Consider the following 17,560-nt stretch of genomic DNA (forward strand, 5'->3'; position numbering starts at 1 on the left):
ATGTCTTTAGAATTAAAAACTTATAGTTCATCAACAGAAACATTCGTGTAGCACGGGGAACAGAAACCAAGTTGCCCAGAGTCCGACACCCCAAAAGTACACTGAGTATGGGAGTGCAACCCCTTTCTGTAGATGGTCAAATCAGGCTCGTTCAAATCTACCGACACAACGGCATTATTGTGATTCATGTCATAACAAGATTTACATATTTTGCTTGACTCGGGTATTACGGTGATTGCGTCCAGTTTTCGTTTTTTAGCATTGAATTTTTGTCTTAAGTTATTAACGGCAACTAAAGACAAAGAATTCGCAACGTAAAACTTGCTGTCTTTGGACCGTTTTTGGTCCTGACAGCCGAGACAAACGATTGCATTGAAAAATGCCGTTTCTTGAAAGAATATTATTTGAAATATAGAACGTCAAAGAGATTATTATTTAAAATAAAGTTTTATACACTTGCACAAAAACGACCTGCGCCTGCAAGAGTTGAAATACAAATAATAAAAAAAATGTAACGTATTGTGTTCATTTGTCAATCGAATGATTTCATGGCAATCTTTGATCATTTCAATAAGATTTTTTCGTTCTGAGGCAGTATGGTAACACCAACCCACACAAACACACACAAGAATCAATTCAATATACCGAAACAAAACATGCCATGAATTTATTCGATTGGACTCTAAAACTAACAACCGTTTTACATCTTTTGTTTATTGTCAAATGCAATGTGTTGCGTGCATTTGATTAATCGAGTGATTTCATGGCACTCTATGATAATTTCAGTAAGATTTTTTTTGTACTTATTATGATATGCTAGGGTTTGACACTCATTGGAATAAAAAAAACTGAGTTACATTTTCTGACCGTTAATTATAATCAACAGGCGATTTATCAGAAATATTCTGGTAATTTTTTAAAAGATTTAGGCAAAAATGCTGCAAATGAATCGACAGCCAATAAAATTGAACTGCAACGTATCAGTCAATAAAATTGAACTTCCAACTTTCGCCAGTTAATAATATGGAACTTTTAAGTATCGCCAGCCAAAAAAAATCAACCGCCAAGTATTGCCAGTCAATAAAATCGATTCGCTAAATTACAAAATACTTCGCAGTTTGATTTTCTTGGCTGGCGATACTTAACAGGTCTATTTTATTAGCTAGCGGCAGTTAGCAGTTTGATTTGATTGACTGACGATACGTGGCAGTTCAAGTTTATTGACTAGCGTAGCATCGAATAAACAAACTCCATTTTGATCATCCATATCAAAAAGGGATTTTGCTATCATTATTGTTGAGAAACAGGGAACCAGATTTTCTAGCAAGTCATTCCTTGCTTTGGTCATGTGATTTGCAATCGTCTGCTCACAGCATCCGAACAAAAAACTCATCTGTTTATTCGACAAAGAAGTGCGCATTTTGCATAAGAGTACGGCCACATGCTTGGCTTCGCTTGATCTGATATATGTACAAATGGTAGTAAATTCGGTTTTTTAAAACCGAACCAGGACTTAAAATCCTCGTCGTCGATTGAATTCAAATTATCAATATTAAAAATCAGTTCACTTCGTGAACTTTGGCAGTACTCGAACATAAGATCGCTGACCAGTTTTTGCTCTTCTGGTGCCACTTCACGAGTAATTTGTTCTACCAAGGGCCAGTAATTCTCTAGACCAATATGATCGGAACACATCTGAGATGTCTTTAGAATTAAAAACTTATAGTTCATCAACAGAAACATTTGTGTAGCACGGGGAACAGAAACCAAGTTGCCCAGAGTCCGACACCCAAAAGTACACTGAGTATGGTCAAATCAGGCTCGTTCAAATCTACCGACACCACGGCATTGTTGTGATTCATGTCATAGAAAAAAAAAATCAAAGCGGCAAGAATTTTGTTGACTGGCGATACTTGGCGATTCGATTTTATTGGCTGGCGATGTTTGGCGAATCGATTTTATTGTCTTGCAATATTTGGCGGTTCGATTTTATTGGCTGGCGATACTTGGCAAGTGTCGATAGTGAATGAAAACCATTTGCCAAGTATCGCCAGTCAATAAAGTCGAACTGCCAACTGTCGCTAGCTAATAAAATGAAACTGTTAAGTATCACCAGCCAATAAAATTGAACTACCACATATCTGGCGATTCGATTTTATTGGCTGGCGATGTTTGGCCAATCGATTTTCTTGGCTGGCGATACTTTCCAAGTGTCGACAGCGAATGAAATCGATTTGTCAAGGATCGCTAGTCAATAAACTTGAACTGCCAAATGTCGCTAGCTAATAAAATGGAACTGTTAAAGTATCGCCAGCCAAGAAAATCAAACTGCGAAGTATTTTGTAGACTGGCGAATCGATTTTATTGTCTGGCAATACTTGCCAGTTTGATTTTATTGGCTGGCGATACTTGGCGGTTCAATTTTATTGGCTGGCGATACTTGGCAAGTGTCAACAGTGAATGAATCTATTTCTTAAGTATAGCAAGTCAACAAAATCGAACAGCCAAGTATGGCCAGTCAATAAAATGGAACTGCCAACTGTTTCCATCTAATAAAATGGAACTGTTGAGTATCGCCAGGCAATAAAATCCAACCGCCAAGTATCACCAGTCAATAAAATCGAACTGCCAACTGTCGCCAGTTAATAAAATGAAATTATTAAGTATCGCCAGCCAAGAAAATCAAACTGCGAAGTATTTTGTAGACCGTCGATTCGATTTTATTGGCTGTGATGATGAGCGAATCAATTTTCTTGGCTGGCGATACTTCGCAAGTGTCGACAGTGAATGAAATCCATTTACCAAGTATCGCCAGTCAATAAAATTGAACTGCCACGTATCGCCAGTCAATAAAATCGAACTGCCAACTGTCGCTAGACAATTAAAATGGAACTGTTAAGTATCGCCAGGCAATAAAATCCAACAGATAAGTATCGCCAGCCTATAAAATCCAATCGCCAATCAATAAAATCGAACTGTCAACTGTCGCCAGTTAATAAAATGGAATTATTAAGTATCGCCAGCCAAGATAATCAAACTGAGAAGTATTTTGTAGACTGGCGACTCGATTTTATTGGCTGTCGATGTTTGGCGAATCGATTTTCTCGGCTGGCGATACTTCGCAAGTGTCGACAGTGAATGAAATCCATTTGCCAAGTATCGCCAGTCAATAAAATTGAACTGTCACGTATCGCCAGTCAATAAAATCGAACTGCCAACTGTCGCTAGACAATTAAAATGAAACTGTTAAGTATCGCCAGCCAATAAAATTCAACAGCCAAGTATCGCCAGCCAATAAAATACAATCGTCAGTCAATAAAATCGAACTGCCAACTGTCGCCAGTTAATAAAATGGAATTATTAAGTATCGCCAGCCAAGATAATCAAACTGAGAAGTATTTTGTAGACTGGCGACTCGATTTTATTGGCTGTCGATGTTTGGCGAATCGATTTTCTCGGCTGGCGATACTCCGCGAGTGTCGACAGTGAATGAAATCCATTTGCCAAGTATCGCCAGTCAATAAAATTGAACTGTCACGTATCTCCAGTCAACAAAATCAAACATCCAAGTATGGCCAGTCAATAAAATCGAACTACCAACTGTCGCTAGTTAATAAAATGGAACTGTTAAGTATCGCCAGCCAATAAAATCCAACCGCCAAGTATCGCCAGCCAAGAAAATCAAACCATCAATAAAATCGAACCTCGAACATACGAAATTGAAAGAGGAATATCATTGATTTTTTGAACTTTTATAAAAGGGTCAATTTCATAGTTTGTTAGCTGCCGCCTATCGCTTACGCTAGTTCCTTGCTTGTGAAGGCTTGTTGTATTGTCATAAAAGGGGACCTCACCCTACCCATAAAAAAAACCTAAATCCCAGCTTTTTTCGTACACTACATTTTAGTCATTTTTGGTAATAAAGCAGTTTCTGTAAACAGCTTCTAGATAGGCTCCGAGGATCCCAAACTCAGTAACCCGAGTCAGGATCAATCTGGAAAATTGTGTAATTGCATTTAGCACTATTTATTACCATTTTGTATCAATTTCAAATAGAATTCAGAGGGTGACGAAACAGGAAAGACTTGGTACTTTTTTGGAGACCCTCTTTATGAATTCCTTCTACACGGACAGATAATCAGTAAATAAAACTCACACCGCTCAATTGGAATGTATTGACAGCGGTGCAAACACAATTATCGGAATAAAATTGGAAGGCACGTCCGAATAATCACATGATCATAAAAATGTATCGCAAGAATACGCGATGTAACACACACACACACATCAATGCGAAACTCTACAAATGAACTGAACCCACATCGCAACACTATACACAAAGTTCAGAGTCGCGCGAATTTTTTCAGTCAAATCGAACTCGGATTCATTGTGTATATATTCGGCATAACCGGTCAAGGTTGTTCTCCGAAAGATTTACGTTGGTTTCTTTCCGAACACTTTTTACGTAACGACCAATTGCGATGTTAACAATTATTACTCGAAGCAGTGATAGCGGCGGCAATGAATCTTGCGTTATCAGTTAAGTACACAGTTGATATGGACTAGAGATCTACGGGCAATTATTACTGCGGATGTTCAGTCTCGACGTCGCTCATAAAACCAGTCCGACTGTTAGGAAGGAAAGAGTTTACGACAAATAACTTTGCCTATCCGTACGACCTTGACGAATGTATTAAGAGCGGCGCATATTTCGTTATCTTGCAATTCTACGGTGTGGTTAGATTAGCTTCGTCATTAGCACTTTCCGTAAAAATAGCAATGACGACCAAACATTTTTGGATGTGGTCTTATTGAAGCCGATTTCTTTGTCACACATTGAAATGAGCAAATTTGTGGTCTGCGGTACAGAATACGAGGCATTGTCTGCTGATCAAAACAAAACTGTTCCGCCATAGACTTTAGCTAATTGAATTTATGAGAAGTGATGATTGGTTGCTAATCGCCGGCCAATTTATTTTCATTCAATTCGGTTTTCATTAAGTCAAATGATCAATCATCTTGTGACATTGTATAGCTTCTATCGTGGCTGTATGCAGATGGTAACAATGTGGTTTTTAGGTCGTATGATTAGTTTTCTGGAAAGGCGACACGTAGAGGTTGTGCTGACTGTTGATTCAGTCTAAATCAGTTAGTTTGGAAAAATTGAAGTACGGCAATCTTCCATACTAAAATCACAAGCTTTCGATGACTATCGCTAATAATGGGTGATGTCGTCATCTTCTGTTTAGAACATCACTACACTGCAACAGAAAATGGTGTGTCTAAGGTTCATACATTGAACTTTTTCAAGTTTCAGACGAATATTTTCTTACTGTCATGATTTCTCTCTCTCTCTCTCTCTCTCTCTACTCCACATTCTCTGAAGGCGGTCCTTTGAGCAACAAAACTCCTATTACTCCCAATGCACACAAGACATCATCATCATCGAATTTGCGTCCTCATTTTTATGACGATCGGGTTCGAATGTTCAGTTCTTTTTCTTTGCCCGGGGACAGGCCTTAATGGAACCCCATTTCCACAAAATGACAGAAAAAATACGGAGCCCTACTTATGGGTGAATTTAAGTGCAGCGTCATATTTGGTTCGGTGTAGCGCTAACGATTTCTGTAGAATTGATGAAATGTGGTGACTATGATCGAATGAATGTTGGTAAAACACTGCAAAAGTTCTACTGAAATCGGTGCTACAATAAAGTGAACTCTTGCTGCACTCGAATTCTCCCGAAATCTACTCACAAACTTGATGCAGCACTAAAACAGACTGTACTGGCCGTACTGGCATACAAATCAGCTCAATTAGCATGTGTGTAACGCAGTAATTAAATTCTGGTCTTTATCAGTTTCGTGAAATGAAACATTTTATTGAAAATGTTCTGACAAGGCAAGTGTGTGGCAAGTTGATTTTACGAGAACATTTTTATGTAATGTTCAGTTTAATAGCTTTGATTGTGATGGCACAATTATACGTTATCGATAAGAACGCTTCCAGACACTCGTATATCGTTTAGTCAGTACATTGTGTCTGTGCGGTTAGCTTTATTTCTTACAGTTTTATTCAATGAATCAGTTACGCTGTTACAAAGTCCGAGTGGAATTAATCAATTGATGTCTGCTGAATAAAATCGGAAAAATGTTTTTTTCGTCGGAGGCTATCAGCAAATAATTATTTATTGACAATGCAATTAGCGTACGTTTTGTTGTGCAACAATCAATGACCGCAGAACAAGAGAATGGAACAAAACAAGAAAAGTAAAAGGACTACGGCGGTTAAAATTTTCTAAGCGCAAATTTGGCATCCGATTTCACTCTATTCGTAGACCTGGTAGTCTCAAACGTCTTAGGTCCTTTTAGGTGTCTCACATATTCTGTTCAAGCGAACGATTCTGTAGTAATTACTGAGTGAAGAGATTAACGAACGAGATTAAATGATTGTGCTGCAAGTGCCGATTCCAATTGTGATATGAACTTGAATGGTTCAAAAATCTGATGAAAGAACCCTTTTTCACAAAGGAAATTTAAAATGAAAAGCGACATTAATGGGACATACTCTTACTCAACAATCGTCTTTCAGTCTTTCATCTAAACCGCTTCATAGTATCAGAACCGATAAAAGTCTCTCATCACGACCAATTTTATCACACCAAAGAAATTAGTGCACACGAGTGACATTTACGCTAAACGTGCATCGACTGCATTATAGTTTCCTTAATTGGACATCAATGAAGGTGTGTACAGACCGATCCAAGTCTTTTTTTAATTCTTAGAAATTCCATTGCTCACACTCACACTTCTTTGATAAAATTCACTCGAAATCTCATTCATGGATTTCACTTCATGCAAATTCATTTACCGAGACCATTCAAAAATTCGACCGAAATTGCCTGACTTGGCCCAAAGTTCTGGATAGGAAAAATCGCGCAAATGAGAACAATCGTTCAGGCGTTACATAACCCCCATTTTTTGCGTAAAAATAAATCGAAAGGAAAAATTCACTTACATGGTCAGATTTCACTTGAACGAACAACTACTGATCACCGGTAACAATTCCAAAGCACAACAATTACTTAACCGTTTCGATTACACTTAGAACTCTAATCGTATTAGAATTTCTTTTCCTTTTTTTAAACCGAGAACTTTGCTTTAATCGTTTCGTCAGAAAAATGTTATAATGTCAGCGCAAAATGTTGAAATAATGATAACTGTCAGCGGAGATAATGTGGGGAAAAGGAAAGAGATGACAGAGTCAACCAAAATTCACCACAAAACGCACATGCACTTTTGAAAGCGGACTAGATGAAATCGGTTTTACAGATTATTGTCATGTGTTTTCGAACAACAAAAAAATCACTTCGATGGTTAAGGCTAATAGATTGTTTCGATTAGAGTGAGAGTTCTGAAAACCAGTTAATTATAACTTGCCTTGAGGTACTTGTCAGAGTATTTGCTTCTCTTTCAACATGTTACGATGCGAGCGAGTTGCCTTGGGGTGCTTGTAAACTTATTTCTTTCTCTTTCATCATAATACTCTATAGAATGTTAAAAGAGCGAAAAAACAGGGGAAGAAGCCAGTTAATTTAACTGAGATCGTTGGGTGACATGTCAAAATTTGTACTCTCTTTTAACACTCTTGATGCACAAGTCGTGAGACCATCCTTATGCTTAGTTTCCTCTTACCAAAAAAAGTACTCCGTGTGAGAGACAAAATTGAATTTTTTCAATTTTTGCTTTGTTTATTTGACAGTCTCATGGAGTACTTTTTGTTGAGTGGAATGGACACTTTAGGATTTCTTGTGTTTTGTTAAGTGTCATGTGAGGCAATGAATGTAAATCTTGCATATTTTTCATTGTATCTGTGTTCACGGTGAACGTCCTTATTCGTCGTAAATTTACACAACAAACGACTACGTACGACGCAAAAGCAAGCGAAAATGTATGATTCTGCGTCCGATTTAACCATAACTAGGGTTTTCTATTCTTTGTGTGTCAGAGTCTAAGCCCTTGCCAGTAAGTTGTAGAGCACTTTCTTGATCAGTAAAATTGACCTTGCCTCGAGGTCACACGTCAAAGTGAGAGAAAACACACACAAAACTAAACGGAGCTGCATTCTCAAAATTTATTCAGTCTTAAACGTTTGACAGCTGACAACGAGACACGAATTATTTAACTGGTTTTTGCTCCCCTTTAACGCCTTAAGCAGTGAAATGAAATTTTGACGGAAAGATTATGGACAATCTGTAATTTTTTGATTGTTAGCGAGAAAATTGATAGAAAGTCCAAACATTTTCTTTCAAAATTTGATTTAACGGCTGACTGTAGACCAATGCTGTAAACTTTGGGGAGGTCACGCAGACCGCCATTTTATTAGATACGCGAGAACACGCCACGTCTACATATGAACAAAATTCACCAAATCATCTCGGCGATGACAGTAGGTGAATTTTTGTATGAAATCCGACATGTTATCATCAAGTGTGGTGTACACCATATTTACCTTGGATTTTGTTACATCCAGCTAATTCAATGTATTTGCCTTACCTGACACCCTTCGTTAAGAATCGACAACTGACGATTGTAACTCTCGAAAGATGTCAGTGTTTGCTATGTACAATGAAAAGTGAGGAGATGTGAAGCATTCAGCATTTTGATTTTAAGTGAACAAATGAATTGAAAAATACATTTCAGCGCACTCTGATAAGAGAATATCGTTAACTAAGATGAACTCACAGTCGTCCGTTTAGCTCTCCGTTTACGTGACGTTTCTATTGTTTAGATGACGGTTGGAAACGAAGGCAAAACGGATGACTGTGAATTCAGACTTAACCTATATACGACGCTGCGTTTGGTTTTTGATTTGCGTTCAACACTTTTAATTTTCAGCTGACTTACGACATCAAATTGTCGATAACAGATGGTTTCCCTCATCATTGTGAATCGTTCGGAAAATCTGCATTATCGACGTCTGTGCTAATGTCAAAATATTAGACGTTCCACTTTCGACGGCGAGAAAACCTAAACAAAGTGCTGGTAATTGTTGTGTGTTAGTTTAATTTGCGGTATAACTGAACAGACCAGCTCACATAAGCAATTGATTGAGTACCATTTGACGAGTTAACGTTCCAAACGAACAGGAAGCCAATGGAATCGCTGAAACAGTTCAACACACTGGGCATTAAAATGGAAACGTCCGACTTGAACGATGAACTTTCATACCCGTACAATGGCCACGAAGATCTGGGTTGGTGTTTGCAAATAGTCGTCGTCCTAAATGCTCCCAAAAATGCTCAATCGATGAATCTTGTCCGCAGATATCCTCCCCAACAATGAAATTTTCTCGCGGGACTCATTGTTTCTGGACGAAGAGGACGATCCGGAGGATCCACCAGGTGACGAAGATGATGACGACGAGGACGACATTATTATACTACACATCGACATCCGGGAACCGATCAAGCGATTGAAGAAATTGCTGGAACAGAAAATTGCGGTCAATCTCGCCAAATACGAGTTCTGGTTGCAGGACGCTCAAATTGTATGGATGGGTTACGGAGCAAGCATTGAAGTCGACGTTCGGCTAATTTATTTTCTCATTTTTTGTCTCTCGAACAGCTGGAACCGGATAAGAATCTAGTGGATCAATGTGTCAAAGGTGAAGGACTCGTCCAGATCAACGTCCAAGTGCGCACAGCATCGAAACGGATAAACATCGTCGATGTCCTGAAACCCACCGACGATGTTTTAGGTAAAATTCCGGTCGAACTAATACCCCGGAGGCAAGCAATTCATTACAAATTCGACAAATTTCCAGCGGAACTGAGTGAAGCCGCAACAGCAGCGAAACCAGTACCGGAAAACAAAGAGTCACCGCCCTCGAGAATCGACAATTTGGAAACGTCCGGTGATGAGGCGACAAACGACAGTCAATCGAATACACCAACAACAGCTCAAACTGTTAGCGAATCGTCGGCCACCGTTCCCGATAAATCGGAATCGGTCAAGTGGGTGATAGACAACAATTTCCGGAAGGAGCTCATCCGATTGGGATTTTCCGAGGATCCAGTGGAATGGTTTGGCATGAAAAATTCGTTCGTTTCGGGAGAGTGAAAATTGATTTGTGATTTCAGGACCGTTGCTCAAGTGAGACACTGGTTACAATGGGCTGTGCGGCAATTTAGTCTGGTGAGTTCATTGATGTTCGGATTGGTTCGGTTCTCAGTGTCTACACAGACAATGGAGAGTCGGTAGTTCCATTGTTTCAATAAATGTTTGAAATCCCAAATCAATTCCAGACGAAGATAAAGCTGCAGGACTGGTGCATCACCGGCCGAAAGCTGTGCGATCTTTCGCTCGAAGGTGAGCCAAATTCAATCCCTTGACCAAAAATGAATCTTTCATTCCACACCCGTTCAGAATTTCAAGAAAAGGTTCCCGTCGATCCGGGCGACACATTCTGGACGCACTTGGAACTGTTGCGGAAGTGCAAAATGGTTGCCATCCGTGGCGAGCCGGATTTCGAGAACACGACCGACGAGAATGTGACGCAACTGAAGAAGCAACAGAAACCGAACGGATTGAAACCGGTGAAGGCAATCAAGCCACTGGGTACGTAGAGACATTCGGCAAATTGATTGCATTGAACCGAATTCTGTCCATTCCCCGACACAGGAATCATTTCACAGTTCGGAGTCGAGGCCGGCCATCAGGGCAATCGAACCGGCAATAACGGGCAGATTCAGTTGTGGCAATTCTTGCTGGAAATTTTAACGGACAGGGAGCACAGAACGATAATCTCATGGCTGGGTGAGGATTTTGGCACGAGCTTCAAGCGTGTCTTAAAGCACTCTAACTCGATTTTTACCAACCTTTCACAGGCGGTGACGGTGAATTCAAATTGACCGATCCGGAGCGTGTGGCCCGACTATGGGGCGAAAGGAAAAACAAACCGACGATGAACTATGAGAAATTGTCACGAGCACTACGCTACTACTATGACGGCGATATGATATCTAAAGTGCACGGCAAAAGGTATGTGTTGGCCGTAGGGAATCCGGGTGCGAAAAATTAATTTCTTTTCTCTGTCCATTGATCGACTAGATTTGTGTACAAATTCGTCTGCGATCTGACGCAATTGATAGGATACAATGCACAGGAGTTGTCGAATTTGGTAAACGAAGACGTCGGCGTTGATCCCATATTTTGAACTGAAGAGAGTTGGCAACGAAAAGGAAAGAAACGTTGAAAAGTTGTGGCAATAAAGTTTTTAATTTTAATAAAATTCCCCGGTCTTTCACTCAGAGTTGGCATGAGTGCAGAGCAGTATGATGCTCAGTAGTGCATAGTCTTCTGACGGTACGTGTCACTGGTTCTAAAATTGATAGATTACCCAAAATCCAAACGCATCTAAGATAGTGTTATCTGGCATACGTTTGCGGTTATCAGCGTACATTAGTGATCGTTAATTCCATGGCTAGCTCTCAAATGATAAAACAAATATTCAGCGTGAAAAAACTTTATCTACAATGAAGTATGACAACCAGTAAAGGTAGCCATAATTTGTTCGTAATGTAGGTTCACACCGTAGTCACCCTACGTATTTTATGAGGTGGGTCTGACAAGCTAGTTAATAATAGTTTACAGTGCATAAATCCAACTAGTCGACTCCAGCGACGCCAGCGGCGCCAGCTGCCACGTCGCCTCCTAGCAAACTACCCCCAAAAAAACCTATTCCCGAAAAACACCTAATCCCGTCATCCACCTAATCATCTCAAACACATAATCATCTCAAACGCATAGTCCCGTCAAACATCTAATCATGTCATCCACCTAATCCCGTCGAACTGTCAGACGTGTTTCATAACCGGCTCCTTTCCCAAAACTCTGAGACTTTGCAGAAGAAACCAATATTCCATCTCTCGTGAGCCCAGAGATAATCCCAAAAACAGAATTGGAACAGCCAATCCCAACTTCCTGACTTTTTCATGAATACGGCCGTCATGTAATCTCAAAACACTAAGACTTTGCCGGAGAAACCAATATTCCATCTCCCGCAGATCCAGAGATAATCCCAAAAAGCTAATAGAAACAGCGAATTCCAACTTCACGACGGCCGAAGAAACCAATAGTCTATATGTCCCAACTATATGCACTAATAATTACGAAAATATCACAAAATATCACAAAAAAGTCAAAATTCTTCATTTAAAATGTTCAGTTCATAATTCTTATTATTCGCTAAATATCCTTGTACGTCGATCACGAAGGCACACAAATTGGGTCAATGGCTACGAAGTTTATATGAAAAATGCAACTTAACACAAACAAAATTCTGATCAAGTTGATTTCTCACTGTAGCTTAGAGTAATTATACCTAGAGAGGAAATCCACGCCATTAGTCGTATAAATTTATACGTCAGAGAGAGCTTTTTTCTCCTTTGTTACGATCTGTCAGTTTTTCTTTTTTGCGATTTAGTATGGAAATGAAAACTAAAATTGAGATATCTTTGCTGGTTTTTCATATTTTTTTGGACCAAAATGTTTTAAAGTGTGTTTGGAATCGATCGATTGGCATTAACGAAATAATAAAATAGAAAAAAATATTTTCACACATTCTGTTAATGCCAACCGATTCCAAACACATTTTAAAGCATTTTGGTCCAAAATATATGAAAAACCACTTAAAACCTTAGAGTAATTATACCTAGAGAGAAAATTACAAACAGAATTACGTAAAATTTGTGGTCCCGACATGAAATACGTAATATTTGATAGTGTGAGTTCTTCCCTACTAAATTGGTGGGCAAATTAGCGCAAAAAATTTGAATGTGCCTACTAGAATTTTCAACGCCTACATGTGTTAGTGAAAAGCTCTACGTAGAATTGTACGAAATGTGAATCTTACACAAACTGATGTCGGGACCACATTTTATCGTACGAAATACCTCTCTAGGTATAATTACTCTAAGCTTAAAACAGCAAAGATATCTCAATTTCCATACTAAATCGCAAAATAGAAAAACTGACAGATCGTAACAAAGGAGAAAAAAGCTCTCTCTGACGTATAAATTTATACGACTAATGGCGTGGATGGCGTGGATTAGCTTTGTCGCACAGCTTACCACTGGCATAGTAAAAACATATCGGTGAATGATTTGATCTCAAAACCATAACCACTGAAACTAGTAAATAATGACCTAGCCCCTAACCCTTCATGGGTTGTTAAGGCAGAATCATTGTCTAAATTAGAGAGATTCGAGTTCTTGTCAACAAATGTTTAAGACGAATCTTGAAGATCTTTTGGCCGAATGTCATGTTAAACGAAGATTTGTGGCGCATAACCGGTGTTGAGAACATGGCATTAATGATCAGGAGAAGAAAGAGGAATTGGATCGGACAAACTCTACGAAGACCCAGTGAAGACATAGGGAAATCTGCGCTAGATTGGAAACAGGAAACAGGAAGAAAGGTCCTCCAAAGATTACGTGGAAAAGGACAATCATCGAAGAAGCCAAGGACCAAGGAAAGACTTGGAGCGAAGTGAAAGCCTTTTCGCTGAACCGTGTGTGATGGAGGCAATTTGTTGGTGCCTTATGCTCCACCGCGGAGTAGGACAAGATGATGATAAAATTAGAGAGGGGCCGACGACATACACTGCGTTGATTCATCTTTTTTTTTCTCAACATTCATTTACGAATTTTATGTTAGTCATTCTCAATCGTTCAATCAGTTAACATGTATCTGATTTTGCTTGGCATCTTCATTGCTTGGCTGTTTTACAAGTGGTCATCGAGTAATCACAATCACTTTTCAAAACAAGGACTGCCCAATTTGGCACCACTGCCAGTGTTTGGTAATGTTCTACCATCTTTGTTGGGAAAAGAGTCTGCGGTTGATTTGTTCACCAGGAGCTATAACAAATTCAAACATTCAAAGTAATTGCACGTTGAACCATTGCGTCATCTTGAAATTGAATGATTTTGTTTGTTTTTTACGTTTTATTTTTAGAATCCATGGAATGTTCAGTTTCAATCAGATCTTGTACGTTGTAACAGACCCTGAATTAGTCAAGCGTATCACAATCAAAGACTTTGATCATTTCGTCAATCACAATGAACTTCTGAGCAAGTTCGACCGAGTGTTCGGTAAGACTTTGTTCGGCATGCAAGGGCAATTATGGAAAGACATGAGATCCACGCTGTCACCGATTTTCACTAGTTCGAAAATGAAATCAATGTACGACTTACTTTACCATCACGTGCAGGACTTCATCAGACATTTTGAATCGAAAGCGGGCAACGGAACGGTAGACATTGATGCATTGGAAATATTCACACGATTTACAGCTGATGGCATTGCGACAGCGGTCTTAGGTTTTGAGGGTGATTGCGTAAAGAACGAAAACAGCGGCTTGTTTAAGCTGTGCAAGGGAATCGTACATGAATTCACCAGCTCTCAAGCTATTTTCAAGTTCGTTTTCGGCTTCTTTTCGACGAGAGCGTACAAATTTTTCGACCTTCAACTGACCAGCAAGACAACAGCCGACTTTTTCAAACGCGCCGTTGTTGATGTGATGGCAGAAAGAGAACGGACAAATGTGTCACGGCCGGATGTGATTCAATTGATGCTGAACGAAAAAATCAAAATTCGGAATCAGGAATTGAAGGGCGTTGAATTGGACGGGCTGAAAACGAATGTTAGGAATCTTCAAGAAATTGTTGACGATGATGAGTACTGGCTTGCGCAGGGTTTCATTTTCTTTTTCGGCGGCTTTGATACCACGTCCAACTTACTGCAATCGATTACATACGAACTGGCAATGAATCCAGATGTTCAGGAAGAGTTATATCGAGAAATTAACGAGGTTAATGCGTCAATAGCAAACAGACCCGTCACCTATGACCTTCTACATGGCATGAAATTCCTTGACATGGTGATCTCGGAGGCCTTACGCAAACATCCACCATTCGTTCAAATGGACAGAACTTGTTCCAAGGATTATGACTTGGATTTGGGAAATGGAAAAACCGTTTCGATCAAGAAAGGTGAATTGATCATTTTCCCGTACTATCAGTTGCAACGAGATGCCGAATATTTTCCGAATCCAGAGAAATTCGATCCGTATCGATTTAGTGACGATAATAAGGACTCAATTGTGTCTGGTACCTATTTACCATTCGGACTGGGACCTCGGGCCTGTATTGGCAGGTTTGTAGCTTTCAGTCAGACGAGAAGGAAATGTTTAATTTGTTTATTTCACTCTTCCAGTCGTTTCGTTTTGATGGAAGCGAAACTTTTGCTGTTCTACGTACTGGCTAATTTTGAGATTAAAAAGAGTGCCAGAACACCAGAGGTACTCACCTACGAGCCGAATTTGGGTCAACGAATTCTACAGAGAGTTTACCTTAACTTTAATAAACGATAGAAAACGAACAATCATTTTTGTGCCATATTTTGCAGTTGAGACATTTGTCTTAAAGGCGAGTACACAATTCTTGAAAAATGGTTAGAAAATGACTGAAAGTAGCATACGGTCCACCGGCTGAAAAATGCGTGGAATTACAGTCGTAAGTTACCAATTTATATTTTAATGGTATACAAACAGTAGTTGGGACACCCAGAAAATGAAAATTCAAAGAATACTTCGGGTATGTGCAAAATTCGTCAAAGAGGTGTAATATACGTCATTGACGTATTAGTCCAGGTACTTGTGTAATTCAGTGCGCCTGAAGTTCCATAAGATTTTTCTTTCTTCCATGTTGTTTGCCACGAAAAGTTGTCGGTCGGCAATATTACCAAAAAAAAAATTTTTACTTTGGAACATATTTAAGAAATTATTTAACTTTAACCTTGAATTTAAAACATCAATTTGAAGAAAAGTGGGAAAACTCTTAAACGATTTGGAAAATTCGGAAAATCTAACTACGCCATAAAATACTTTGAACCTTTACCTTTAAAATGAGCTTCCACACGTATTGACGGAAATTGACAAGCTAAACAAAAAAAAGGCACCAGGAGTAGATGAGATTGCTCCAGGTGTATTCAAAGAACTGCCAAAACAAGCCATGTATATGATCACATATATTTTCAACGCCTGTCTAAAATTGAAGTGTGTACCAGGGAGCTTCAAGGTTGCACAAGTAATCATGTTGAGAAAACCCGACAAGCCAGCTGAGAAAGTTACATCGGATAGACCAATTTCACTCCTACCAACAATCTCAAAAATTTTCGAGAAACTACTGATCAAACGTATAAAACCTCTTGTGAAAATCCCTGATTTCCAATATGGGTTTAGAAACAAACATTCAACAATAGAGCAAATTCATAGATTGACTACTACAATTGAACGAGCGTTCGAAAATAAGGAATACTGCCCAGCAGCATTTCTAGATGTATCACAGGCATTTGATAAAGTATGGCACGAAGGCCTCATTTACAAACTGAGCAAAAAACTTCCAGAAAACTGCTGTAAATTGCTTGAATCATATATGTCGGAAAGGAAATTCCGAGTGAAAGACGAAGAAACTTATTCCAACTACTATCCAATCATGGCAGGTGTACCACAAGGAAGCGTACTAGCTCCTCTCCTATACACGATATACACTACCGACATACCCGTCTCAGAGAACTCTTTCATTGGCACATTCGCTGATGACACAGCGATTATGGCAACGGATTCATCTCATAGTGAGGTTGTTAAAAAACTGCAAGAATCATTGGATAAAATAAATCAGTGGACCATCGATTGGAAAATAAAACTCAATGAGTCAAAATCTAATCACGTCACTTTCGCATTGCGTCACATAAATAGCAATCTCCGCATCTTCCTAAATGGAAATCCAGTTCCACAGGCAGAGTCAGCAAAATATCTGGGACTAAATTTGGACAACAAATTAAACTGGAAACATCATGTGAAACAGAAAGCACAACAAATTAAACTGAAATCAAGACAAATGTACTGGCTAGTTGGATACAACTCACAACTGAACCTGTATTGCAAGAGATTGATCTACAAATCAATATTAGCACCGATCTGGATGTACGGTGCAGCACTCTGGGGCTGCGCTAAAAAATCAAACATCGAAGTCATCCAAACATGCCAAAACAAATTTCTACGAATGATCACCAACGCATACCGTTTTGTGACGAACAAAGAAATACACAGATATCTAGAAATAAAATGGGTAGCCGAAGTAATTCGAGAATATGCCATCAAGCACGAAACGAGGCTGTTAAACCACACCAACATAGAAGCCATTCTCGACAGCACAAGCGAAGTAAGGAGGCTGAACCGACTCAAACCACACGAATTAACGTAATGAGGAATCCGAACACTTCATTTGGGCCCGGTCAATGGATCGTCAACCCGCTCACGTTTTACTAATTTCGATGCATTCGTAAAGAAATTAGTACACTTCATCAGTAGTAATAAATTAACGTCAAGCTAAGATTGTACTATTCATACCAATAAAGGTGTTTTTGAAAAAAAAAACACGTATCTCTCCGTTTCACACAGCCCTGTCAATAATTCGACAAAGACACCTCTGCAT

At 39.2% G+C, this 17,560-nt stretch overlaps 3 protein-coding genes across 3 annotated transcripts in view; 2 read left to right on the top strand and 1 right to left on the bottom strand.

Moving 5' to 3' along the window:
* Positions 1-8,978: 8,978 nt before the first annotated feature.
* Positions 8,979-11,292, top strand: LOC119083417 (DNA-binding protein Ets97D-like). The gene is made up of 10 exons (XM_037193136.1): positions 8,979-9,255; positions 9,326-9,549; positions 9,627-9,759; positions 9,826-10,084; positions 10,142-10,196; positions 10,307-10,370; positions 10,428-10,619; positions 10,683-10,817; positions 10,889-11,042; positions 11,112-11,292. The coding sequence occupies exons 1-10, from the start codon at positions 9,156-9,158 to the stop codon at positions 11,215-11,217; spliced, it is 1,422 nt and encodes a 473-aa protein (XP_037049031.1). The 5' UTR covers positions 8,979-9,155; the 3' UTR covers positions 11,218-11,292.
* Positions 11,293-13,707: 2,415 nt separating this feature from the next.
* Positions 13,708-15,443, top strand: LOC119083422 (cytochrome P450 9e2-like). The gene is made up of 3 exons (XM_037193146.1): positions 13,708-13,945; positions 14,019-15,218; positions 15,279-15,443. The coding sequence occupies exons 1-3, from the start codon at positions 13,746-13,748 to the stop codon at positions 15,433-15,435; spliced, it is 1,557 nt and encodes a 518-aa protein (XP_037049041.1). The 5' UTR covers positions 13,708-13,745; the 3' UTR covers positions 15,436-15,443.
* Positions 13,762-17,560, bottom strand: part of LOC119083420 (filamin-A-like) — a 55,457-nt gene continuing 51,658 nt past the window's right edge. Inside the window, exon 12 of the mRNA XM_037193141.1 lies at positions 13,762-13,776. The gene's annotated coding sequence lies outside the window, so the exon portion shown is untranslated. The remainder of the gene's footprint in view (positions 13,777-17,560) is intronic.

The sequence above is a fragment of the Bradysia coprophila genome, unplaced genomic scaffold (genome assembly GCF_014529535.1).
Source record: "Bradysia coprophila strain Holo2 unplaced genomic scaffold, BU_Bcop_v1 contig_634, whole genome shotgun sequence".
NCBI classification, from domain to species: domain Eukaryota; kingdom Metazoa; phylum Arthropoda; class Insecta; order Diptera; family Sciaridae; genus Bradysia; species Bradysia coprophila.